The sequence below is a fragment of the Chenopodium quinoa genome, unplaced genomic scaffold, assembly GCF_001683475.1.
Source record: "Chenopodium quinoa cultivar QQ74 unplaced genomic scaffold, ASM168347v1, whole genome shotgun sequence".
NCBI lineage: Eukaryota > Viridiplantae > Streptophyta > Magnoliopsida > Caryophyllales > Amaranthaceae > Chenopodium > Chenopodium quinoa.
Genome location: NW_018745240.1, coordinates 1,310,796 through 1,337,402, shown reverse-complemented (window position 1 = coordinate 1,337,402; position 26,607 = coordinate 1,310,796). Strand labels below are relative to the sequence as shown.

Genomic DNA, 26,607 nt, shown 5'->3' with positions numbered 1-26,607 from the left:
TTGTTTGGTCATGGGAATATTTATGAACTATCCGTTTCACGGTTAACCAAAATGTCGGGTAACCACTAACCCCCAAGGTCACAATTTTGTGGTCAAGATGTTAAAGGGAGACACGATTTTTATTTTGGGCTTATGAGAATGATAAGGTGAGACCTTAGATATCCTAACATGAGTCACTTGAAAACTTGCCTAATTGGTAATTATGTGCAAAATTTTGAATTTCATCCGATTAAATTTGTTTAACACCAAAAATTATTTGATCCAAAGTATTTGTTTAGGTTGCATTTGGAGGTTTTACCATACTACGATATAAATATCGGAGCATTTGAAGCTTGTCATGTAAAGAATATGGAAAATATATTTGAATCATATAATTCCATATTAATATTTGGAAAAAACTTCGTAAGATCTTTAAGATTATTTATGTTTTTATTTATGTCAGGATATGATTTGCTTATAATATTGATATAATATACTAATATAGAATCATATCTTTATTCAAACGTACCTTTAAAATTTATAGTACTATATTCAATATTCACTGTTAGACTCCAAACGTTGTGGAAATTGGGTGAGTACAAGTGTTCACTGCAGTTGACGGATTTGCGTTTCATGTTTTTTTTTTTAAAAAAAAGAAAAGAAATAGTACCTTACATAGAGAATTTGAGAAACATTAAGAATATTTCAGGGAAAATGTCTAAATTTAAGTAGTTCCCTTTTTTTTAAAAAACAAAATTCAAGTAGTTCTTACAATTTGATTACTTGAACTGGAATGATCAAAATCAAACCTCAAAAAATTGGAAAAACATCAATTCATTATTAACACGACACAACTCACACTTATATACACATTAGTAATATAATAGGGTACTAATAACACGAGACAATTCGCAAGCTACTCGAGTCGTCAACATTTATTACAAAGCAAACCACGGCTATTTTTTATCACAAACGACTTGGTCTTGAGTGTCTTGACGGCCCTAAAGCCTTGGCTATATCTCTAAGCAAAAATTTCTGAATCTTCCCAGTGGAAGTCTTAGGCAATTCATCCTTAATTACAACAGTTTTAGGTACCATATAATGTGGTAATTTTGCTCTACAATAATCAATAACATCTTGTTCTTTTGGAGGATTTTCCACCCCTTCCTTCAAGCTCACAAAGGCGCACGGCGTCTCACCCCAATACTCATCCGGCCTAGCCACCACGGCCGCCTCGTTCACCCCGGGAAAGCAATAAATGACTGATTCAACCTCGACACTACTAATATTTTCACCCCCACTAATAATTATATCCTTTGATCTATCCTTAATTTCCAAATAACCATCTGGGTGCATCACCCCAACATCCCCTGTTTTAAACCATCCATCATTTCCCATACATTTGGAAGTTGCTTTAGGGTCTTTTAGGTACCCTAACATCAAAAACCCACCTCTAAGAACAATTTCTCCTACGGAATTCCCGTCTTTTGGGACCGGTTTCCCAGTTTCTGGATCAATCGCACTCACTTCCGCAGCAGCAATAGTTTGAATTCCTTGGCGGGACTTTAGTCTTGCTCTTTCGGGCGCAGGGAATTTATTCCACTGCGGTTTCCATGCACATGATACAACCAGCCCTCCAGTTTCCGTTAAGCCATACCCGTGGCTAACTAGGAAACCGAGGGATTCGGTACGTAATAAAATCGCCGCCGGAGGTGGAGCTCCGGCGGTGAGGATTTGGACGGGGGAGGAGAGTGGGGTGGGGTTGGGGAGATTAGAGAGCATGTTAAGAACCACAGGAGCGCCACACATGTGTGTCACGTTGTGGGCCTGTATCGTGGCGAACACGGTGGGGCCATCGAATTTCCGTAGACAGATGTTCGTGGCCCCGACTGCTGCCATACCCCATGTGAAGCTCCAGCCGTTGGCGTGGAACATGGGTAAGGTCCATAAGTAGACTGGCTGCTTGGGTACGGACCAATCGATCAGAGCGTCCATGGACATTATGAACGCTCCTCTGTGGCTATGGACCACGCCCTTGGGTGCCGAAGTGGTACCCGATGTATAGTTTAATACAATCGGGTCCCACTCACTATTTGGTCGTATCCACCTAAAGTTTGGGTCACCTTTTTTTATCATCATCTCGTAGGTTGTTAAGTATTGATTACTTAAGACCTGAGATTGAATTCCGTCTTGATTATTTTTTAAATTTTGATCGGCTTCTTCTATTAGGACAAGGCGTGGGCGAGGGTGGGAGGGAGGGAGGAGAGCCAATGCTTGGAGGAGGACCGATGAGAGTTGATAGTCGACGAATACGAGTTTTGATTCCCCGTGGAGGAGGAGCACGGAGATAGTCCTCGGGTCAAGGCGGGTATTAATATTGTTAAGGATCGCACCACACATAGGGACAGCAAAGTGGAGCTCATATGCGGCAGGAGTATTAGGGGCTAAAACAGATACAACTTGGCCTCTTTCAATGCTATAGGACAAAAGAGATGATGCACTTCGAAGACATCGTTCATGGGTATCGGCCCACGTGTAGGTGGTGCCTCCGTATACAACGGAGGTACACTCGCCGTACACGGTGGCCGCTCTTTCAAGGTAGCCTAGGGGGGTAAGTGGTGGAGAATTAGCAGGTGTGGGTTTGAGATGATCCATTTGGGGAGTTTGAGACAACAAAGTCAAAAGTGTGTTTATTTTGTGGGTTACGTTTAAAGGGTAAATTGCAAATGAAGTAGTGTATATGTAACGATAAGGAGAACAGATATGATTCACATGTCACTGTTATATCATCAATAATGGATAGATTATTGTAACGATCTCGAAAGTCGTGATAATTTAAACTATCTTTTTGTAAAATTACCACGAATTTTTCATTTGATGCCAAGATTTGTGACTTGCCGTATTTTTTTGTGTGTATTATAATCCTGTGTGATATGATGGAATTGAATAATTTAATTTTGTTCTCTATCTTGTCTACCTAATCCCCTTCTTAAAGAAATTCCTAATACATTTTGACCTTTAAATTTTTAATAAATAAACCTCGTTGTAGATTGGGAAATTGCGGGTATAATCTCGTACTCATTTTCCTACCAAAAAAATAAATAAATCTGGTACTGATTTCATTTCATTTCATTTAAGTGCTCTTAGTTGGGCTCTTAACAGTCTTCACAATTTAAGAGAATTTTTTAAATCATTCATAAAACATAATTTGTACCGAGTAGTATATAAGAAAAATATAATAATATAAATCTGATTTGATTTGTATTCAATAATATTTCAAAATTATGATTAATTTTTATATTTTTGTATCATGTAATTAGAAATATTAATAAGGGTGCTCATATTGCCAAGGCAAAAGAGTTATTTTCAATGTTAAATTATTTACCCGTTATTCGTAATATACGAGAATAGATCTATAAATGCCAAACTTCTTAATTCAATATGATAGTTTGTAATCTTTTAATAATCTTTTGTTCCCAATAATGTATTGTAATCTTTTGTCACTATAGTAGTAGCTAAATATTTCAATTAAAATCTTTCCAACTCTAGTGACGATAAACATAATTAGCAAGTTGTCATCATCTGGAGAAATATATCGTACACTCAAGGAGTTTTTAAGCATACGATTAATATTTATAACCCCTGCTTATAATCAACACCAAAAGATATACAAAATAGTAGTTTCTCAGCTTCGAAAAAAGTTGTAGTTAATTAGCAAGTTGTCATCATCTGGAGAAATATATCGTACACTCAAGGAGTTTTTAAGCATACGATTAATATTTATAACCCCTGCTTATAATCAACACCAAAAGATATACAAAGTAGTAGTTTCTCAGCTTCGAAAAAAGTTGTAGTTTCTCAATGTTAAAGTAATATATATATATATATATATTCATTAAAAGGTTAAAACTAATACGGAGTGCTACATATAGGGCCATAGGGGTATTAAAAAATTGGTCTGGACCGGACCAAATTAATCGGTCCGGTCTCCGGGTTGAGAAATTTATTTTTCCGGCCTCCGGTCCGGTCCGGTCCAAAACCCTATAAAAACCGGTCTTGGATCGGACTAATTTTTTGCTTAAAATTATACATAAAACTTTAATAATGATTAAGATTATCCTTAACAAGCTTGGAAAACTTTAGTCGTATGAGCTTTTTTGTACTAAACAAACAAAAAAAGACGTTAAAATATTATTATTTTTCTTTATTTTTTTTCGAGTTTTCCATAAATGATTTAAAATTTAGAAATTTATTATAGGAAAAATTGCACCAATAATACGACCTTTGCTCCGTCTGCTAAAAACAAGTTCACCTTTTGTTTATTTCAGAATAATACGACCTTTAGGGGTACTCCGCTTTAAACAGGTAAAAAAACTGGCAACCTACAACTAATAAGTCAGCAGGTTAAAAAAAATTGGTTGACCACCATTTCCCTCCCAAATTGCACAGGTGGCAATTAATGACTCCAACTACCCAAACTTGAATGCTCTAAGTGTCGTACTATTGCGCCATAATTGAAGCTCACCTAAATCTGTACTGCTAATTGGGGAAGACAACAGAAGCTATTGCGCCGGAAAACACCCTGACGTTGGTTAATTGCGTCGGAATTCGCCTGGAGTTGCTTAATTTAAGGTACGAACTGACCACTGTTGATGTTTTGTTTCCAGTTTTTTGGGTTTTGTGGAATGATTCAATTACGCATGTTAATTTATTTGGGGGAATTAAATGTGTGAAAGTAATTTGTGTTTGATTATGCTTGTTGTATCATTATTTGGTTGCGTCGAAGGTGTTTGCTTTGTTGTAGTTCAAATGTAATTGGATAGGTGAATTTAGGTGTTTTGGGGTTTTCGTTGATACGATTTAATTTTGCTCTGTGTGTGATGATGTTGTTGGTTACTGTGGTTGATCTTAGGTGACAATGAGCAAGAATAGCTTATTTGAGAATGTGAGTTTGAGGTATTGGCATGGAGGCAACTTTAAAATTGTTGGTAATGGAGAGTTAGTGTATATGGGTGGTAAAGGAAGGACATTTCAGGTTTCTCCTGATGAATTATGTTATTGGGAGCTACTTGAATTGGGAACGAAATGTGGGGATTATATTAACATTGCTGCCCTATATTATTTAGTTCCTGGGAAGTCTTTAGCAGATGGGTTAAGAAAGATAGCAGGGGATGCAGAAGTATTAGAAATGGGAGAGATAGTGATGAAGCATAGGAGTATTGATGTGTATGTGTTGCATAGTGATAAAGAGCCACAAGTGTCAGCAGAAAATCCTAGTACTTCTATTAGCCAATCAAGCTCAGAACACATTACCAGACCAATTTCAGAAAATATCCCACCTCCCAAACCAACTAAACCTAAAAAATTAACTCCCAAAAAGGGTCCACAATCACTAAAGTTGGGCCCACCTAGAAGAAGCCCCAGAAAACACATGGCATCCAATGTAACAACATCTTCTTCTTTGGCTGGTCCTACTTTAACCAAAAAAGTTGGCTCAAAAGCATCTTCTTCAGCCTTTGCTGATAAAAACACTTTGACCCAACCCTATTTCCAACTTAGAACCTCCACAACAAACCCTCAACCAAGAACCAGCAAATCCTTCACATGTCTGTGGTGAGAACACAGAGTATGATTGGGAAGACAACAGGCCAGAAAGTCCACTGACCCTTAAGGAACTATGTGGTTTTAGTAATGATGATGAGGATGAATCAGATCCTGAGTTTGTGCCTGATGAGGAGGATGAAGAGGAAGGAATTGATGTTGAGCTGGAGGTAGAAGATGATGACTTTGAGGTTGATGAGGGTCTTGACAGGGTTGATTTGGTCACTGGTGAGTCAGACAACAGTGATGAGGAGGTTGAACAAGCTAGACAGAGAGTTCAAAATTGCAACAAAAAGATCCTTGAAATAGCAAGCCAACTTCAAAGAGAGGTATGTGAAGGGAGATTTGGAGGTCCAAAATCAGTAGAGGGTGGGCAACAAAGAGCTGCTGAAACAAGTGGTGCTGCTGAAACTTCTGGTGCTGTTGAAACATTTGCTCCTGGTGACACAGCTGGTGCTGGTGACACATCTGGTGCTGGTGGTTATTATAGTGAGTATGAAAACATTGAAGATGAGATTCACACCCCTGAGAATAGTGATGATGAAAATGCTGGAGCAAGAAGGAAGGGAAGGAGAGGTATGCTTGTGAGTGGTGGGACTGATTTTTCTACATTCACTTGGGTAGTAGGTCAGAGATTTGCCAATAGGAGTGAGTTTAAACAGGCTGTTGCTAGGTATGCAATTATGCAGGGTAGGGACTTGAGCTTTGTTATGAGTAACAAGAACAGGCAGCAGCATGTAGGAGTAAGATGTGTAGAAGGGTGTCCTTTTTTTCTGTATGGTGCATGGCATTCAAGAAATGCTACATTCTTGGTGAAGACGGCGGATGGCAGTCACACATGTCATAGGAGTATGAAAAAAACAGACAATTCAAATCAACTTGGGCTGCTAGAGAAATCTTGGAGGTTTTTAAAGCTAGGCCTCACTGGCTAGCTAAGGAAATAATTGAAGCTATTAGGAGTGCTTATAAGATTGTGGTGACTAGGGACTTTTCATACAAAGTCAAATTCCATACACATAGAATGCTCCATGGCTCCATGAGGGAACACTATATGAAAGTTGAGAGGTATATCCAAGTTGTGAAGGATTCTAGCCCTGGAACAAGTATTGAGTTGGTGGTGGATACTTCCAAGCAGACAAATCCACCTGTTTTCCAGAGACTCTACACCTGTTTTGAAGGAGTAAAGCAAGGTTGGAAGGAAGGCTGCAGAAAAGTCATATGTGTAGAAGCTGCTTTCTTAAAGACCTTTCTTAGTGGCCAAATTCTGAGTGCAGTTGGCAGAGATCCTAATGAACAGATGTACCCAATAGCATGGGCTGCAGCAGAAGGTGAAAACCACTCATCTTGGACATGGTTTATCACCCAATTGCAAATTGATTTGGAGCTAGGTGATGGCACTGGGGTTGTTGTTATATCAGATGAACACCAGGTAAACATTAAACCATACTTGCTTTGGCTGACACTAGTTAATGCTGGTTTTGTTTGATATTTTGTATGTTTATAAGAAGTTATTGGTTCATTTTTGTGAAATGTATGCACTAGTTCAGTAGTGTTGATTGGTGTGTTTAAGTATGCATTTTTTATTTTTGGTTTTACAAGGCTATTGTACATGCTGTTGCTGCTGTCCTACCAAAAGCTGAGCATCGTCACTATGCTAGACACATTTTTTCACTGTGGCATAAATCCTTTAGAGGAGATTAAATGAAACTACATTTCTGGAAAATTGCTAAATCCTACAACTTGGCAGATTATAATGAGTGTTTAGAGGAGTTGAGAGAGTTAAATCCAGATGCAACCATAGCTTTCACTTCATATAACCCAAGACTATTTTGTAGAGCTTACTTGAATTATGAAATTAAGACAGATGCAATCACATCTAACATGGCTGAAACATTCCACTCATACATTATTAATGCCAGAACCAAGCATTTGATATATATGTTAGAGGACATCAGAGTGGCTTTGATGCAGAGATTAGTAACTAAAAGACAAGAAATGCAGAAGTCAACCTCTGTTCTTTGTCCTAGAATCCATGCCATGTTAGAAAAGGAAAAAAGTAAGGCTGCATTGTGTGATGTTTTACCTTCTTCAGATACAGTGTTCAATGTGAAGTATTTCCTTGATCAACTCAAGGTAGATTTAGAGGCCAGAAAGTGCACATGTAGGAAATGGGACATGTTAGGGGTCCCATGTTGTCATGCCATAGCATGTATATTCTTTAAGAACAAGGATGCTGAATCTTTTGTGGATGATTGTCATAAAAAGGATGTATACTTGAGGGTTTATGGTGGTTTTATCCATCCATGTGAAGGAGAGAGGCATTAGCCTAAGATACCCTGCAACTTAGACCCCCTGCCATCAAAATAGGTCCTGGAAGACTTAGAAAAAATAGGATCAAAGATCCTTATGAGAACCCAAAAAAGCCAGGCTCTTTGTCAAGAACAGGACTTGAAATGACATGTAGTCTCTTCAACGTTAGAGGCCACAACAAGAGGAGATGTCCAGACAAAGACAACTTTGTTCACTTAGAGCCAGCAGCAAAGAGGGGAAGAGGCATGTCAAGGAAAGAAGGGTCTGCAGCAAGGTCTTCTGATCAGCAGGTAGTGGACCCCACCTATGCATCAACTTCTTCTGCAGGTGTTCAACACCATTCCACCATTGCACAGCCAAGTCAATTAGGCAAGGGTGGAAGGGTAATTTACAGTGGTAGGGGTGCTAGAGGTGGTGCTAGATCTGGTGCTAAAGGTGGTGCTACATCTGCTGCTAGAGGTGGTGCTATTAGGGGAACCAGAGGAGGAAGGGGGAGAGGCAGAGCAGGGGTTGGTGTGTTGTTCAGTGCTGATGGTACCCCAGTACTACAAGTAAGGTTCATTTGCTTCTGTATTGTGGTATCTGTTTTTTTAAGCTAAGCTATCTGCTAAGTAATTGTTGTAAAATTCGGTTTCAAGCCCCCTTTACTAGGAATAGAGCAAGGAATCAGGAGGCACACATATCCACACAGTCAAGCCAAACCTCTACAGTGCATCAACAACATCCATGACACCTTGGGTTCAGAATTCTGTTATTTTGTGACACTATCATTAGCACTAAGTATTTTGAACAACAATGTAGTGAATATTGCTTTGTCTTTTGAACAATGTAGCATGTGTAAGCTAAGTATTTTGAACAATCTTGGTTTATGCCAACCCATATGCTTATGTTATGTAATTTTCAGATAGTATGATTAGCACTAAGAAATTAGTACTGTATTATTATCAACTCTGTTATGAAATCAGCTCTGTTAAGCTCTGTGTTATTATTGCAACTGCAAAACATAACAACTACAAATACAGTGCAACAGATGACAAAATCTAGTTCCTAAATCTTAATTGTTAAATTACAACTCCACCTAAACTCCACTTAAAATTTGAGATAAAACAACACTACAACAAAGAAAATCCATGAAAAAACCAAAGCCATGGATAAATTCTTCTGGTTCCTGGAACAATTCATCATCTCTACACGCATGGCATGCACTTCGTTCTTCATTTCTTGAACATCCTCTTCTAAGTTATCCTTCTTCAACTGTAACCTCTTGATTTTATCATCTCTGCATTGTTGCTCATACTCTAACTCGCAAATTCTTGTTTCCTTCTCCAAAACATGATATTGAAGATCTTCCATGGGGGTGCTCTGATTAACCCACCTAAACATTTCACATTTGGTGTCCTACAGTAAAACAATTTTCAATTAAGAACCTATGAATCTCAATTAAATCAACATCAAAAAAATTGAAAGGAATTTGTAATTGATAACAAACCGGCCATAAGGGACAGCTGTAGAACTTCATCCCACTATTTGGACCCTTCTTTACAGATCTCACCACCGCATAATTGCCACAACTATAGCGGACTTTTTGGTTTTCCTCGTTCGCAAAGCTTGAAGAACCACTGGATGATTGCCTTTTCCCAACCATTTAATTGCAATTTTGATTTTACCTGGGAAGACCACGTTTTCATGGAGAAAAATGCGAACAACAGATACAGAGGTATAAATAGAAGAAGATAAGGGAAAGAGGAAGACACGTCAACAGTTAACCTGCAGTAACCGGTTACAAATTTTTTTTACCTGTTTAAAGCGGAGTACCCCTAAAGGTCGTATTATTCTGAAATAAACAAAAGGTAAACTTGTTTTTAGCGGACGGAGCAAAGATCGTATTATTTGGTGCAATTTTTCCTTTTTTTTATGAAAATTCTAAAATTGGTCCAAACTAGTCCGGTCCGAATTTTGGACTGATTTTTTCGGTTCGATCCTAGCTTAATCGGTTTGGTCTTCGTTTCTTGGAATTCAATTTTTCGGTCCGATCCAGATTGATCCGGTCTGGACTGGTCTTAGACCGATAAATAGCCTAGCAACATACATAGCGAAAAGAGTATAATAACCATTTACATGATACTCGTAGGAAACTAAGAACAATCAATCTAGCTAACACAGGAGGTGCATTAAGATCAATTGAATTTGGTGCACTTTCACCATGGACTAGTTAAAAATTATTTGAATCATGTATAAGGACTATTAATTGTAAGAGGATTATACATACTAACAATCTATAATGGTGAATAAATAATGGCAGATTTTGAAAAAAGTAATCATTTGCTGGAGTTTGGAAAGATTTTAATCAAAATATTTAGCTACTAAAAATTATATATAACAAAATATTATTGACAAAAAAAGAATATCAAATATATTATTAAATTAATAAGTTTGATATTTATAGATTCTCATAGATTATGGGTAGTGGTGGATAATTTAGCCTTAAAAGTGACTTTTTTCGCCAATCAACACCCATATTAATATTTATAAATCTCAGAGTTATCACTTAAGACATCCCCGTAGGACATTTGACAATGCAATGCACATTTTGTATCAAAAATTCTATACCTATATTATTATTGTTTAAAAGTGAGGGAGTCACAAATCCTCCCCTCTTGGTGTCTCACGTCAGCAGTTTCGTGTACAATTGTAACATCTTAGGTCAACATGAGCCCACTAATAGATATTGTCCTTTCTGGACACTAACCCGCAAGAATTTTCTTTGGTGCAAGACAAGAAATTCTACCCAAAAGGCCTTTACTAGGTTGAGGTATCAATCCCCATATAAGGAAGACTTCGTTCTCAAGGTGTCTATGGCACCCCTACATCAGAAGTTGAGGAAAACGAAGTCTTCCTTATATGGGGATTGATACCTCAACCTAGTAGAGACCTTTTAGGTAGGACTTCTTATCCTGCACCGAAGCAAATCCTCGTGGGCTACGGTATAGAGAGGACAATATCTACTAATGGGATCATGTTGACGTGGGGTGTTACAAAATTAAGCAATGTTAATTTAATGATCAATTAAATAAAATTTCTAAGTTGTTTGTCAAAACAGACCTTTTAAATACCATTGTTTGTGAAAAACAATCTTATAAAAAATTTCAGACCTAAAAACCTTCTTATTTTTTTCAAAATAAACTTTACCTTACTTTCTAATAGGGAGGCTCAAGTAGGAGACCTGCCCCATCCCCACCTAAGTGGCACTAATAGAATAACACAAATATGCACCGGTTCAAAACCCCCCTATTGCACCGGTTTACATTTGAGGGATGCCAAAAAAAAAACTTTAGCATCGGTTCAAAACCGGTGGAAATTTTTAGTTTTAGCACCGGTTAACCGGTGCTAAAAAACATTGTCGCAGTTTTTTTTTGGTATTACTAACAATTGGTACCAGTCCGGTTCAAAACCGGCGCCCTTAATGCCCCAAAAAAATAAAAAAAATAAACAATTGGCACCGGTTCGGTTCAAAACCGATGCCCTTAATGCCCCAAAAAAATTAAAAAAAAAATATCGCATTTTTTTCACTTAAATTGATATATAAACACTAACATATATATAAAGTTACATATTTTCATTAAAAAAGGCTGTAGTATTACAATTTTCGTCCAATAAAAATAAAATAAAATACAAGGTTATACCCGTTTTCAGCAACAAAATCCAGCAACATCAACACCTTCATCATCTTCAACAACATTTCATCTGAAAAAAAAAATTAAAGCAGGAGACTTGTAAAAAAAATAGCCATGTTTCCGGAATACCTTGACGGGTTTTTCAGCATCGAGATGATGATTCAGGATGAGGAGGAGCTACTCACAGCAATGTACCACTCAACATCACCAGAAACACAAGAAAATAATTCATCAGAAGAAGATTCCCATGATTCTGATGACGAGTTTTTCAACATCGATATGGTTTTACAAGATGAAGAGGATTTTATGGCAGCAACATCAAACACAACACAAGACAACTTTAATTCATCACAACAAAACATTCAAACAGAAGTGGATGTCCAGAACACAAAGGAACCAAGGAGGGAGTTCACAGCAGCAAAGAAAAGAGCTATAGTTGACAAATGTAAGAGGGGAGTGTTATCGATGTCAGAAGCAAAAAAATTAGCAAGTGCGGCCGAAAACCAATAGAATACACAGTTGAATTCTTACAGTCAGTGTCATTGCACCTCAGAACAACGGAGGCTAGATATGCTGCTGCACTAAAGATACCATGTTCAAGCTTTCAATTTGTGTACTACCAAGTAGCAAAGAAGGCTAGCAAAAACCGGCCAGCAGGCACAATAGAATCTAAGGCAACACAGAATATGAAAAGAGATGAAATCAGAAAAATGCTCATGAATGGAGTCATTCCAACCATCAAATGCAACTGGCCAGAGAGTTTGCCTAGGGATGTGCTCATACAATGGGACAATGCAAGGCCCCATCAAGTCCCTGCTGACTGGGAGTTCAAGGCATCTAGAAGATAGGGGGTTCAACATACAATTTCTTTATCAGCCCCCACAATCACCCGACTTAAATGTGTTGGATTTGGGACTCTTTCAAGCTATACAATCAATTCAACATCATGCATTCCCCCAAAACTTAGATGAATTAGTAGAGAGGGTGAAGGTGGCATAAGATGAATTTCATTCTAGTGTAAACAAATACACTTGGATCACATTACAAATGTGCATGGTTGAAATTTTAAAAGTCGAAGGGGGGAACAAGTACAAGATCCCACACATTGGCAAACAGAGATTAGAAAGGCTTGGTTTGCTCCCGAAACAAGTAGAGGTCAGTCAACAAGTAATTGACCAAGAAATTAATTACCTCAACAACAATTTCATTCACACAACTCAAGACCAACATGGCACAACAGAGTTTGAGGTGGATGTAGATTAGGTAAAGAAAGGCAAATCATGTATGCTCAATTGCCACACATAACCAACAAGCAACATTTTGTAATAGGACTCATTTATTAGAAACATGTTGGTTAGGTGTACTTTTGTATTTTGGCTTTTGTTTTGATGGACAGACTTGTTAGAAAACTTTTGTAGTTAGACTCATTTGTAACACAATGTTTGTTCAATGGAATGAAATCTTTCTAAATCAATTTTATTTTGTGGTATGAATCCATCAGGGGGTTTTTTTCATCCAAAAATTCTCAAGCTGTGTTACCTCATCGGACAAATCGGAGCAAATCACAGTGAGAAGTTGTATGATGAAAGTGAGTCCCTTCATCATATGGATTATCCTAGTGTAACTATTTACGACCAAGGGACTCAACGCATTATGATATCTATAGCACACATGTCCGCTCAAAGAGGTTCATTGGGCACATTAATAGTACACATGCTCATCATTCATAACAATAACAGTCCCCTTGCATAGGAGGTCAATGGCAAATATTATTCATCACTTCAGCAGAAGTTGGACTCTCTCAAGCAAAGGTTTCATCATTGACAACAGGGACAGACATTTCGATAGTTAATGAGGTAAAACAGGGACAAGCATATGGACAGACATTGGGGTGAAACAGGGACAAGCATTGGTTTGTTATATTGGGGTTAGTTAAAAAGGGACATAGTCAAGGAGTATATTCCAAGCAACATTAATCAAGGGACATAATCAAGGAACATACTCCAAGCAACATTAAACAATGGACATAATTAAGGGACATATTCCAAATAACATTAATTAAGGGACATTAAAAAGGAACATAATCCAAGAAACTCAGGCACATATCACAGACACACCAACATCAATAGCAACAACAACATATCATAATCATACATCCCCTGGCCAGCAACAGATCACAGTTGCTGGCAACCATTTGTCAACAAGCAACACACAATCCTCCATCTCAGTTAACAATAAATCAGAAATTTCATCAACAACATCAAGGGACATAATCCAATAAATTCAAGGGACGACATATAAAAGGGCAATCGAGTTACCTAATCAAAGGAGCACCCTAATTTCTGCTTCATACATGAAGCATTCAAATTAGAGTTATTAACAATTAGGATGGGACACACATCTTTAAAATTCAAAGAATGTATGCGTTTAAAGGGACAATTCATCAACCACCTGGATCAAAATCAGAAGAATAATCCATAATTAAGGCTAAAATCAAAATGAATTCATCAAAAAAAGCCAAATCCAAAACTAATTCATAAAAAAGGTTAAAACTTGTGATTTTATCAATTTATATGCATGACATGTACTACTCCGTATATGTTACGATTAAACTTAATTCAAAAATTCGCAAAATTCATCATCATTCCTCAACAAAAACCGAAATTCATCAACAAAAAGCTCACTTCATTCATCAACATTCATCAACTGAAAACGTAAATTTCAACAACATTCATCAACAAAAACCGTAAATTTTCATCAAAATAATGCAAATAATTCACGACATAACAATAACAGTCCCCTTGCATGCAATAATCCAGCAACAATAATCCAACAACGATAATCCAGCCCGCCAGCAACGTATGCTGGTATACAACATGAATCGTTCATCCACTACTTAAACATGCTTCTAAGTATAGAATTAAAATTAATTTAGAAAACTAAAATAACAGAGAGGTTAGGGTTTCAGAAATCTACCAAAAAATGTTAGCAAGCAATTTCATTTCGAACAGGGAGACTCAGTTGAAGCATTATGTCAAGGCCCTTGCCGGAACTGTAAAGGAGCTCAGGCCACGATGACCCTTGCTCAAGTGCGTCAATTAGGGCTAAGATTAACCCCTTTTCAACCTTATCGTCACTCTCAAATAGCGTAAGGTGTAATGGGAAAACATTCATGGCCGACATCGAGGGACTCAATCACAGATCTAGGGTTTCTAATTTGCAAAAAATCGATTTTAGGAAAATCGAACCCAGAAAAACGAAGAAGAAGAAGATGAATAGAAATAAATTTTAGGAAAATCAAACCCAGAAAAACGAAAAAGAAGAAGATGAATAGAAAATCGATTTTAGGAAAATCAAACCCAGGAATCGAAGATGAATAGAAACCGAAGAACAACGAACCCAAAAATACGAAGCTCAGTAGCGAAAATACAAAGAGAATCACCGATTGAAGAAACAGAGAACCCAGAAAAACGAAGAAGAAAAAGATGATTGAGAGCCAGAGAGGCAAATGAGAGAGAATGAGAGATCAAGGAAAGAGAAAGAAAGAAGATCAGGGGGATGATTTTTTTTAACATTAACATTCGCACCAGTTTGGTTCGAACCGGTGCGATTAACTCATGTTCGCACCGGTTTGGTTTGAACCGGTGAGATTACTCTTTAATAAATCACGCCTTGTTTTTTTCGCACCGGTTCTTAATAATCGGTGCTTATTTCTCGGTACTCATTTATGTTTTTCTACTAGTGTGGGGTGGGGAAGGGTCTCGGTATGGCGGGTGGTGGGGCAGGGATGGAGATAAAAACCATACCCGCCATGGGTGATGGGCGAGGATGGAGATAAAAACCATACCTGCCATGGGTGATGGGCGGGGGTGAATTTTAGGTTGTACCCGCCCCATCCCCCACCCGCCACGTCCCATCCGCCTCACTTCGTACCTGCCCCATCCCCACCCATACCCACATCTATATATTTATAAAAACAAAATTATATACTTTTATAATATTTTATAAAAAAAATAAAAATAGTAAAATAAAATAGTAAATATAATACTTTTTAATATATTTATATTATAAACCAAAAGGTGTGTAATATTAACAATTTTTTATTGTAATCAACACTAATTAGGTAGGATTATGTATTTGGGAGGCGGGGATTAGGCAGGGATGGAGTTGAAGTTGTATCCATCGAGGAGAGGATGTGATGAATTTTGGACCAGTCCCGCTCCGCCCCGCCCTATCGACATCCCTACTTTCCAACATTCACCTATCATTTTCTGGCTTTGACCCGTATGTGCAAATCACATAACCTTTATAAATTATATTTCCACTCCATCTTCTTCAACCATTTCTTCATTAATTTCCAGTGCAACAATTTTTCAACTAAGTATAAATTTCATTCTTATTTCTTGATATTTCTATGCAAATTCTTCAATTTAATTATAAATCTCAATTTAACTCTTAATCTTCTCGTAAATTACCAAAACCATTATATATATATATGTGTGTGTGTGTGTGTGTATATGTATAGTGGGTCGGGATCCGGTGAGAACTACCCTTTATGTGAGAACTCACACCTTATGTGAGGACAAATCTCAGCCGCTAGATTAGATCATATCCAACAGCTGAGATTTTCTCTCTCTTACTCCAGGTTCTCTGATTTTCTACGCTCTTCCATTTCTCCGCTCTTCAATTTCTTTGCTTTTTCTCATCAATTTCTCGCGATAATATGTTAAGGTATGTAAATTTCAGTTTAATTTTGAATTTGATCGATTTTGAAACATGTATTTGAGATTTTGAAGACCCAACACTTCAATGGAGTTTTATTCGAAAAGTTTATTCAATCATCGCAGCACAGTTGCTTGCTACCATTATTGTTGGTGCTATCGTTGTTTCAATAAACCAATTGCTCATTTCTTTACTTCTAGTAGTGGTGGTCTCGCTATCATCCTCATCATTACTCCCTTTATTGGTAAATTCTGTTCTTATCCCTTTTTTGTATTTTGTTATTTGTTGGATTTTTTTTATTTTTTTTGTTGGATTTTGATTGTATTGTTGGGAAATTGAACTGGGCTATTGATTAATTTTTCTAGGGTTATTTTGATTTTATTTTGTTGGGGAATTGAATTGGATTAATTGCTGTTGATTATTCATTTGATTTTGGTTGCATTGTTAAAGGTATTAAATGGAATTGGCATCATTTTTTCATTGTTTTTGTATTTCGTTGGAATCTTAGACTAAATGTTGGATAATAATTCGTGGGTTGATTAAATGGATAGTTGTTGGTATTTCTAGTGTTTTGGATCATAAAGCTTATTCATTATCCATATGCCATTGAATCAATTACTTTGTATGTAATCTAGAAACTTCCATGTCATGCATGTTCAAAGAACTTTATGTTCTGTAAAAGCATCTTGCTGGAGTTTCAGCCTTTAATTAGCAGACATTTACAATCGTCATAAGTTTCAGCCTTTAAGAGATTTAACAATCGTCATAAGTATATTACTCATTATGGCTATCAGAACCTCTTTCCTCGACCACGAGTATTGTTAGTTCTCTTATTTGAGTACTAGTCCGTTTTGATGTTGTCAAACGTTTGCCATACAAGGGGATTATAAAGGCAACACTCGGATGGCTAGGGCCTCTTAGTAAGGGAAGTTAACAATGCAAGACTGGGAATGTCCCAGTAGGGAACATGTCTTTGTTATTTACAAGGCCTCTAGAAGAGCGAGATTGTTAAAATGCATGATGGATTTTAGAAATCATCTGCTTATTGACAATCGAACTCAAAAATCGAGAAACACTTTTGGAAGTAATAAGGATAACGAAAAATCTTACCTTATAATTCATGAAGAGGCATTAAGTGACATAGGAAACAGGCTATACACAAACAACACACTTGTCTAGAAGAATAAGTGGGAGAATGAAAGGAATGGTGTCCTTCGAAAAAATTGTATGATCAAGGATATGCTGTTGGTTTGGCATCTGATGGGGGAAATGTCGAAGATAGGTAATAATATAGTGAGGCCTTTATGTCCGAAGTAGGATGTTATGACAAATACTTTACTTATTTAAGTGCTTTTTGTGAGTAGAAAAGTGAGTAAAGAAATTGATCATTCGATGTAAATTTGGTTCTATAGATATGCTTTATGCTTGATGTTGCTGCTGAAGTATAAAATAACCTTGAATGATATGTTATGTTTGTTTTAAGTAGGATCTTATGATAAATGATCTACATTTTCCAGTGTCTAATGTGGCGAGAGGAGGGAACTAAAGAATTTGAGCATGATAAATGATCTACATTTTCCAGTGTAATGTGGCGAGAGGAGGGAACTAAAGAATTTGAGCTAAAATTAAATGTGAAAATAATTCTGTAGACAAGCTTGGTGCTTGACAAGGTTGCTGCTGAAGTATTACTTTGGCATACCCTTGAATACATGAAGTCATGAAGTATATGTTATGATAGAATTTTTCTGTATCTAAAGTCATATCTTATTCAAAGGTGGCTATTGGTATGTACTCTTAGTGACGTGATATAGTGGATTTCGTTGTTGAATTTAGAATTTAGTCAGTCGACGTCTGTGAACCTCTAGAGTCAAAACAGAGCAATAATTCTTTGTTCATTTTATTAAATGAGCAAATAATTCTTTGTTGATTTGTCAAATGAGCTGATTAAAAATTTATAACATAGAAAATGATTTAAAATATATGATAAACCTATTAGCTCAATTGGTAAAGCACTATGCAAATGCATAGAGGATGTAAGTTCAATTTTTACATAGGTTATCTCTATAAACAAAATTAATTAAAAAAAATAATCAAATTTGTACTAAATTATATGAGCAAAAAAATGTTTGCTTATTTGACAAAGGAGCATTGAATTTTTTTTGCTCATTTGACAAATGAGGAAAAATTATTTGCTCATTTTTGACAAATTAGTAAAGAATAAATATTAATTTTTGACAAAATGAGCCAGAATTATCTGATCATTTGACAAATGAGCAAACATTTCTTTAATTATTCATTAAATCAACAAGTATTTCTTTGCTCATTTGTAAAATGAGTAACCATTAGTTTGCTCATTTGTCAAATAAGGAAATAATTAGTTACTCATTTGTAAAATAATCAAACATTTCTTTGATCATTTGGAAAATGAGCAATCAATTTTTTGCTTGTTTAGCAAATGAGCAAATAGTTAGTTGTTAATTTAACAAATGAGCAAAAACTTAGTTGCTCATTTTTCAAATGAGAAAATGATTATTTGCTCATCATTTGTCAAATGAGCAAACATTTCTTTAATCATTCATTAAATCAAAAAGCATTTCTTTGCTCATTTGTGAAATGAGCAACCATTAGTTTGCTCATTTGTCAAATAAGTAAATAATTAGTTACTCATTTGTAAAATAAGCAAACATTTCTTTGATCATTTGGGAAATGAGCAATCAAATTTATGATCATTTGGGAAATGAGCAATCAATTTTTTACTAATTTAGAAAATGAGCAAATAGTTAGTTGCTCATTTGTCAAATGAGCAAATACTTAGTTGCTAATTTAACAAATGAGCAAAAACTTAGTTGCTCATTTGTCAAATGAGCAAATACTTAGTTGCTAATTTAACAAATGAGCAAAAACTTAGTTGCTCATTTGTCAAATGAGCAAATTGTTAGTTGCTCATTGTCAAATGAGCAAACATTTTTTTAATCATTCATTAAATCAACAGGGTACATTTGTGAAATGAGCAATTAATTATTTGCTCACTTGACAAATGAGCAAATATTTCTTTACTCATTTGAACAATGAATTATTTGCTCATTTGACAAATGAGCAAACAATTATTTACTCATTTGACAAATGAGCATTAAATTGTTCAAATGAGGAAACAATTATTTTCTCGTTTGACAAATGAGTATTAAATTGTTCAAATGAACAAAAAGGTCATTTTGTTGTGTATACCATAGATGGAAAACAATTTATGATCCCTTTGTCATATCTAAAGAGCGAGGTGTTTAGAGAGTTGTTTTGGATGGCAGAAGAAGAGTTTGGGAGAGTGTGTATCAACTAGAAGCACCTGCAGAAACTTTAGGAAGCTCTTGACAACAAAGTATTTGTTCTAAGGAAGGGAGAATTAAAGCTTTATTCTGGTCAACCACTTGCTGATGTTGAGGCTGCTCTGAGGTTATTGGTAAAATGAGCATCAACAGTCAATTTTTCTCACATTTATGCTAACTACTTTGCGAAGCTTGTTCTACTTATGTTGTTCTATAATAACTCAATTTTACAAAAAGCAACAACAACAGACAAGACCACCACACTCAGCCAGAACAAATACATGCTAAGAAAACAAGCCATCCCAAATAAACAACATTTATAGCAGCAGTACAATAAAATAGGACTCTCCATCAAGCAACAACTAAGCATGAACACTTACGGTAGATTCTGCAGCACAAGCAAGAAGCAAGTTTTGATTTTACAAACCTGTAACCACAACAAGAAACAACAAAAGAAATTAATAAAAGGAAAACAATTTGTCTACAACAATAATCTTCAATCCAAGTAATTCTATAGATAGGTAGAAGTAAGCATTATATTTCACTAATTTGAAGAACTAATAGGCCCTAAAACAGGATCATGTCAAACATAAACATTAAGAACACAATACATGAGCAAAACCTTCTCGCCTGCTCACCATCGCCACCGTAGGAGACCCACTCGAAATTTTGAAAATCTCCTCACCTCGTTCTTCCGACTAGTCTACCACTGCCCACCACGGCACCACCCTCCTCCAAACCCACACATAATCCCACCCACAAAGACCCACGTGCAACCAAAACTCCACCCACCCAATCCGTACATCAACTCTCCCTCGTTGCTAATCGCACCCACCACCAACAACAATGCCCCTTGCCCAACCCACTACTCCCTCCTAAACACATAAACACCAAGAAGCCGCAAAAAGTAAGCTGCTGCTATAAATCTAATCAATCAGATCAACATTCTATCAAATCACACAAAATCATTTTAATCATACAATTCATCTAATTGTTAAAAAATTTAGTTGTTGAGGAGATAATTCGTAACAATTGAAGGCAAAAGCTCCAAAATTTATAAGTCTTTTTAGTTTGAAGAAGAATTGATGAAGAATCAAAGCAAATAGCGGTTGAAAGGGAGTAGAGAAATTGAAGGAGGAGAGAGAAAATGGAGTGTTGAATGAAGGAGGAGTGAGAAAATGCTAGAAAATAGTTTTTGAAATTATGTTTGATTGGGATCAATTGTATTTAAATTATTTAGATTAGTTCTAGCTTTTCTACTAATTGGTGGTGATGTCTCCAAGACGGCGTTTCTAAGAAGACGAAGCCAAGATGATCCAATGAAGGCCCTTGAAGATTTGAAGATTCAAGTTTCAAGGGGTCATGCTAGTTGCCAAATGCATCTTTATTTATGCCTCAAATATATTTTGCTTATATATAATTGCGATGTTAGATGCATGTTTAGGATTTCAAATGTTTAATGATTAATTTAGTTCACTTAAACTAACCAATATAGAAACCCTAAGTCTTTGTAAAATTGAGTTAAAATTTGCCATTCCAAAATAACACTTACCGAACTAATGAGAATAGTAATGGGTTACGCCAAAGCAAGGCATTACTACTTTCCTAGGGACGTAAGGTATACTAGGTATACGCGTTAGTTTTACTTAAACTCAACGATATCAGTAAGGAGACCTTAAATGTCATGGTAATGGAGGTAAACGTCAAGAAAGCATTAGATGCGACGTTTTATCAAACCAAGAATAGCTTAGAGCTATTAGCAATTGGATTGCTTACCTTAAAATATTAAGTGTTAAGACAAGCCAAAGCATGCTTACTCACTTTTTGAATTTTGGGGTCTTTGAATCGTTTTATTCTCGCCTAAAAGGGACAATTTTAAATGTGTGAATAAAACGCTTAATAAGATTGAAATTTTGCATACATGCTTTAAATTTCTTTCTTATTGGTTTTATGAATGGTTTTTTATTGCAAATTCTTTCGTTTGTAGAAAAATGTCTGCTACTAACACCAACAACAACCAATTTTCTCTCCGCTCAATTCTCGATAAGGAGAAATTGAATGGGACAAACTTCCTTGATTGGCAAAGGAATTTGCGAATAGTTCTCATGCAAGAGCTAAAGGAATACGCCCTTGGCGAGGAAATACCTGACACTCCTAATGAGGAGGTCAGTCAGGCTGCCCTAAACCGATGGCACGTTTCCAATTGGGATATTAATTGCATCATGTTGGCCACGATGTCTCCAGATCTCCAAAATACTTTCTTTGAGAAAGAGATGACTTTTGAGATCATATCTAAACTTTAAAATATCTTTCAAGAGCAGGCTCGAACTGAGAGGTTCGAGACCCATAGGCAAATCCTTAAGGGCAAGCTCAAGAAAGGAGAGCATGTCAGCCCTCATGTGCTCAAAATGATTGGATTATTTGAGAACATAGAGAGACTTGATGCGAGGTACTCGAACGAGATGGAAATTCGTTTATGCTCCATTCGCTGCCCAAAGGTTATGATCAGTTCAAGATGAACTATAATTTTCACAGCATGGAGAAAATCCTCACCGAGCTTCATGGAATGTTGATGCAAGCCGAGCAAACGCTCAAGGATGAGGGGAAGCATGATATGCTAGCTTATGGTCAAGAAGGAAAGCCATTCAAGTGCTCGGGCAAGAAGAAGGGCTACAAGGGGAAAGGTAAGAAGACCTTTCCGCCTAAGTCAAAAGCTACCAAGAGCAACAAGGAAAAGAAGGTAGCGTTTTCTCAATACAATTCCGAATGTTTCTACTATAAGAAGAAGGGACATTGGAAACGAGATTGCCTCAAGTTCAAGGAACTTAGAGTTGTTTGAAAACTGCAAAGGATGTCTACTTGGCAAGATGATAAAACAACCATTCTCCAAATTAGGAGAAATTAAAGCTCTAGTGACTTATTAGGTCTCATATACACGGATGTATGTGGACTAATGAGTACAACCGCAAGAAACGGTTATCGCTATTTTATCACATTCACGGACGACTATAGTAGATATGGCTATGTCTACCTAATGTCGCACAAATATGAATCCTTTGAGAAGTTCAAAGAATTTCAAAGTGAAGTGGAAAATCAGCTCGGCAAGAAAATCAAAGCCCTTCGATCAGATCGAGGTGGCAAGTATTTGAGCTACGAATTCGACAACCATCTGAAACAACATGGTATTCTCTCATAATTGACACCTCCTGGAACTCCACCATGGAACGGAGTGTTCGAGAGGAGAAATCAAACTCTGTTAGACATCTTTTGATCCATGATGGATCTTACCGATCTTCGTATCTCTTTTTGGGGACACGCACTTCAAACCGCGGCACTAACACTAAATCGCGCTATGTCAAAAGCTGTCAAAAAGAATCCATATGTATTAAAGACAAAGAAACCTCCACGGTTGTCTTTTCTTAAGATTTGGGGTTGCGAAGCGTATGTCAAAAGACTCATGTCCGACAAGATTGCACCAAAATCGGACAAATCTTTCTTTGTGGTGTATCCAAAAGAAATAAAGGGGTACTACTTCTACAACCAATCTGAGAACAAAGTATTTGTTGCTCGAGATGGTGTCTTTTTGGAAAATGAGCATCTTTCCTAAATGACAAGTGGGAGGAAAATCGAACTTGATAAAGTTCGAAAAGGTGAGCATCAAAGTCAAACTGACAAAACTAACAATCAAGGTGCTTTGGAAGCAGCTGTTGATAGAAGTCAGAATCAAACTAACAATGCAAATGCTCAATCTACTACCTTGTGTAGGTCGCAAAGGCCAAGGTCTCAACCGGATAGATACCTCGATATCGTCTTAACCGAGAATCAAGACATCCTAGTTATGGATGAAGATGAGCCAGCGACATACAAACAAGCTGTGATGAGTCCCGACTCTGAAAAATGGCAAGAAGCCATGAAATCCAAGATGGACTCCATGTTTGAAAATTGAGTCTAGGACTTGGTTGATTTGCCCGAAGGTTATACGCCTATCGGTTGCAAATGGATTTTCAAATTGAAAATCGACAAAGATGGAGTTGTATATGTATACAAAGCTAGACTGGTGGCAAAAGATTATAGGAAAATTCACGGGGTTGATTATGATGAAACCTTTTTGCCAGTCGCTATGATTAAATCCATTCGGATTATCCTAATAATTTCCGCATATTATGATTATGAGATATGGCAAATGGACGTCAAAACCTCCTTCCTTAATGGGATTTTGGAAGAAACTGTGTACATGACACAGCCTGAAGGTTTTGTAGATCCAAACAATGCTGGGAAGGTATGCAAGCTTAAGAAGTCCATTTATGGATTAAAGCAAGCAAGCAGAAGTTGGAATCTGCGATTCGATGAAGCCATTAGCAAGTTTGGTTTTATCAAGAATCCAGATGAGTCTTGTATTTACAAGAAGGTCAGTGGGAGTGACATCGCATTCCTTTTCTTGTATGTCGATAACATATTACTCATTGGAAACAACATTCCAATGCTGGAGTCTGTAAAGACTTGGCTTGGAAAGTGTTTTTCAATGAAGAACTTGGGAGAGGCACAATACATATTGGGCATCAAGATCTATAGGGATAGATCTAAGAGGATGATTGGATTGAGCGAAAGTACTTATATTGATAAGGTTTTGGCACGATTCAATATGGTGGAAGCCAAGAGAGGCCACCTACCCATGTCTCATGGCATAACTCTCAGCAAGAAACAGTGTCCAAAGACACCTGATGAGCGAGAGAGAATGAGTAAGATTCCATATGCTTCGGTTATTGGATCGATCATGTACGTCATGATATGTACAATGCCGGATGTATCGTATGCCTTAAATGCTATGAGCCGATACCAATCAGACCCAGGAGAGGCGCATTGGACTGCGGCCAAAAATATCCTAAAGTACCTGAAAAGGAACAAGGATAAATTTATGGTCTATGGTGGAAGTAAGGATTTGGTTGTTGAAGGTTATACTGACGCAAACTTCCAGATTGACAGAGACGACTTCAAGTCGCTATCAAGATACGTGTTTTGTCTTAATAGAGGAGCGTTCAGTTGGAAGAGTTCTAAGCAAAGCACGACTGCAAATTCTTCAACTGAAGCCGAATACTTGGTAGCTTCAGAAGCAATTAAGGAAGCAGTTTGGATTCGTAAGTTCGTTGGTGAACTTGGTGTTGTACCCTCAATAAAGGGACCGATAGACCTATATTATGACAATAGTGGAGCTATTGCTCAAGCCAGGGAGCCAAGGGAACACCAGAAAGTCAAACATATCATGAGGCAATTTCACATGATAAGGGAATGGAAGTCCGAGGGTGAAATCAGAATTTGCAAGATTGGAACAGACGACAATGTAGCCGATCCATTCACTAAACTTTTGCTTCAAGTGAAACAGAATAAGCACGTTGAGGCAATGGTGATCAGGCATATTGGAGATTGGATTTGATTTCCATATTTGTGTGTTTTTAATTAATTTGTGGATCTTAATTTAAAACACTACTTTAAACCATTCGTTTATGGAGTAATCTTAATTTTTCGCAAATTATTATTCCATTTCTATTTACTTGTGGTTTAAAATTAAATAATGAGTTCATTCGATTTTAAAATATTCAAAATAGGGTATCAAGACAATCTCTTGGATAAAGAAACACCTATATAGTGAACGTTGAATATCATATGGAAATTATCCCTAATCAAGGTTATTTGAAAATTAGAAGACTAATGACCACGTGAGATTAGTGTGTAGAATGATTTATAGCACCATTTCTTGTGTTACAAGGACAAGAATGTCATGAATCATTTGCACAAGTATTAGTTTGGAACTATACCAGATCAATTTATGAGAATACTGTAAGAGATTTAACAATCGTCATAAGTATATTACTCATTATGGCTATCAGAACCTCTTTCCTCGACCACGAGTATTGTTAGTTCTCTTATTTGAGTACTAGTCCGTTTTGATGTTGTCAAACGTTTGCCATAAAAGGGAATTATAAAGGCAACACTCGGATGGCTAGGGCCTCTTAGTAAGGGAAGTTAACAATGCAAGACTGGGAATATCCCCCTATTAACAGTAGGGAACATGTCTTTGTTGTTTACAAGGCCTCTAGAAGAGCGAGATTGTTAAAATGCATGATGGATTTTAGAAATCATCTGCTTATTGACAGTCGAACTCAAAAATCGAGAAACACTTTTGGAAGTAATAAGGATAACGAAAAATCTTACCTTATAGTTGATGAAGAGGCATTAAGTGACATAGGAAACAAGCTATACACAAACAACACACTTGTCTAGAAGAATAAGTGGGAGAATAAAAGGAATGGTGTCCTTCAAAAAAGTGTATTATTTCGATAGAGGGTTAAGAATAAATTAGGAAAGCTAATCATTCAGTGAGGTCAAGTGATCGGAATGCCTAGCTAGAGGCCGCTTCCGATCAGTAATATTAATGTATAATTAATATTACAGCTTGCTCTCAACTGAATCCTTTGGGTCACACCCAATCATGTAACCGAACCAAAGGGACGAATTAATTCGGAGGATTGTCGTTAGAGATTTTACGAACTAAGACATCGGATTCTGAGCTTAGAGCGTTGAAACCGAGCGTCGAAATTCGAGTCGAATTTATGCAATCGACGAGACAAAAAAATTAGTCAAACAACAAGTCACAACGTACAGCCCTAGCCTCAGAATGGCCTAGCCATGCGAGGGCTTGAGCAATGTAGCTAGCAAGGGCTGCTAGCACGCAAGGCATGGCCGCAAGCCCAACAGCAGCATGCGCGTGCTAGCTGGGCAGTCGCGCCATGCCAAGCTAGCATCGCTAGCAAGGCTAGAAACTAACAAGCTCGCTGGGCCTCGTTAGTTGCTGCTTGCACCAGCCGCTTAGCAACCCACAAGCGCGCAATGCTTGCTAGGCATGCGAGCAGCGCAAGGGCCTCTAGCGTGGCGCACCTTGTTGCTCAAGGATGAGCAGCTAGCTGGCCGGTTCCTATTGGGGCCGGTCAAATGGTTAGGATGCC

General features: G+C 37.1%; 2 protein-coding genes across 2 annotated transcripts; one reads left to right on the top strand and one right to left on the bottom strand.

Moving 5' to 3' along the window:
- Positions 1-773: 773 nt before the first annotated feature.
- LOC110711128 (probable acyl-activating enzyme 6) lies at positions 774-2,912 on the bottom strand. The gene has a single exon (XM_021889506.1). The coding sequence runs from the start codon at positions 2,632-2,634 to the stop codon at positions 946-948; it is 1,689 nt and encodes a 562-aa protein (XP_021745198.1). The 5' UTR covers positions 2,635-2,912; the 3' UTR covers positions 774-945.
- A 4,369-nt stretch (positions 2,913-7,281) lies between these two features.
- LOC110711194 lies at positions 7,282-7,905 on the top strand. Its single transcript, XM_021889574.1, has one exon. It carries the CDS (start codon positions 7,282-7,284, stop codon positions 7,903-7,905), a length of 624 nt encoding a protein of 207 aa, XP_021745266.1.
- Positions 7,906-26,607: the final 18,702 nt, after the last annotated feature.

What these genes read in the sequence shown, in the direction of transcription:
- LOC110711194 (XM_021889574.1), top strand. Translation starts at nt 7,282, where the DNA reads ATGAAACTACATTTCTGGAAAATTGCTAAATCCTACAACTTGGCAGAT.
- LOC110711128 (XM_021889506.1), bottom strand. Translation starts at nt 2,634, where the DNA reads ATGGATCATCTCAAACCCACACCTGCTAATTCTCCACCACTTACCCCC.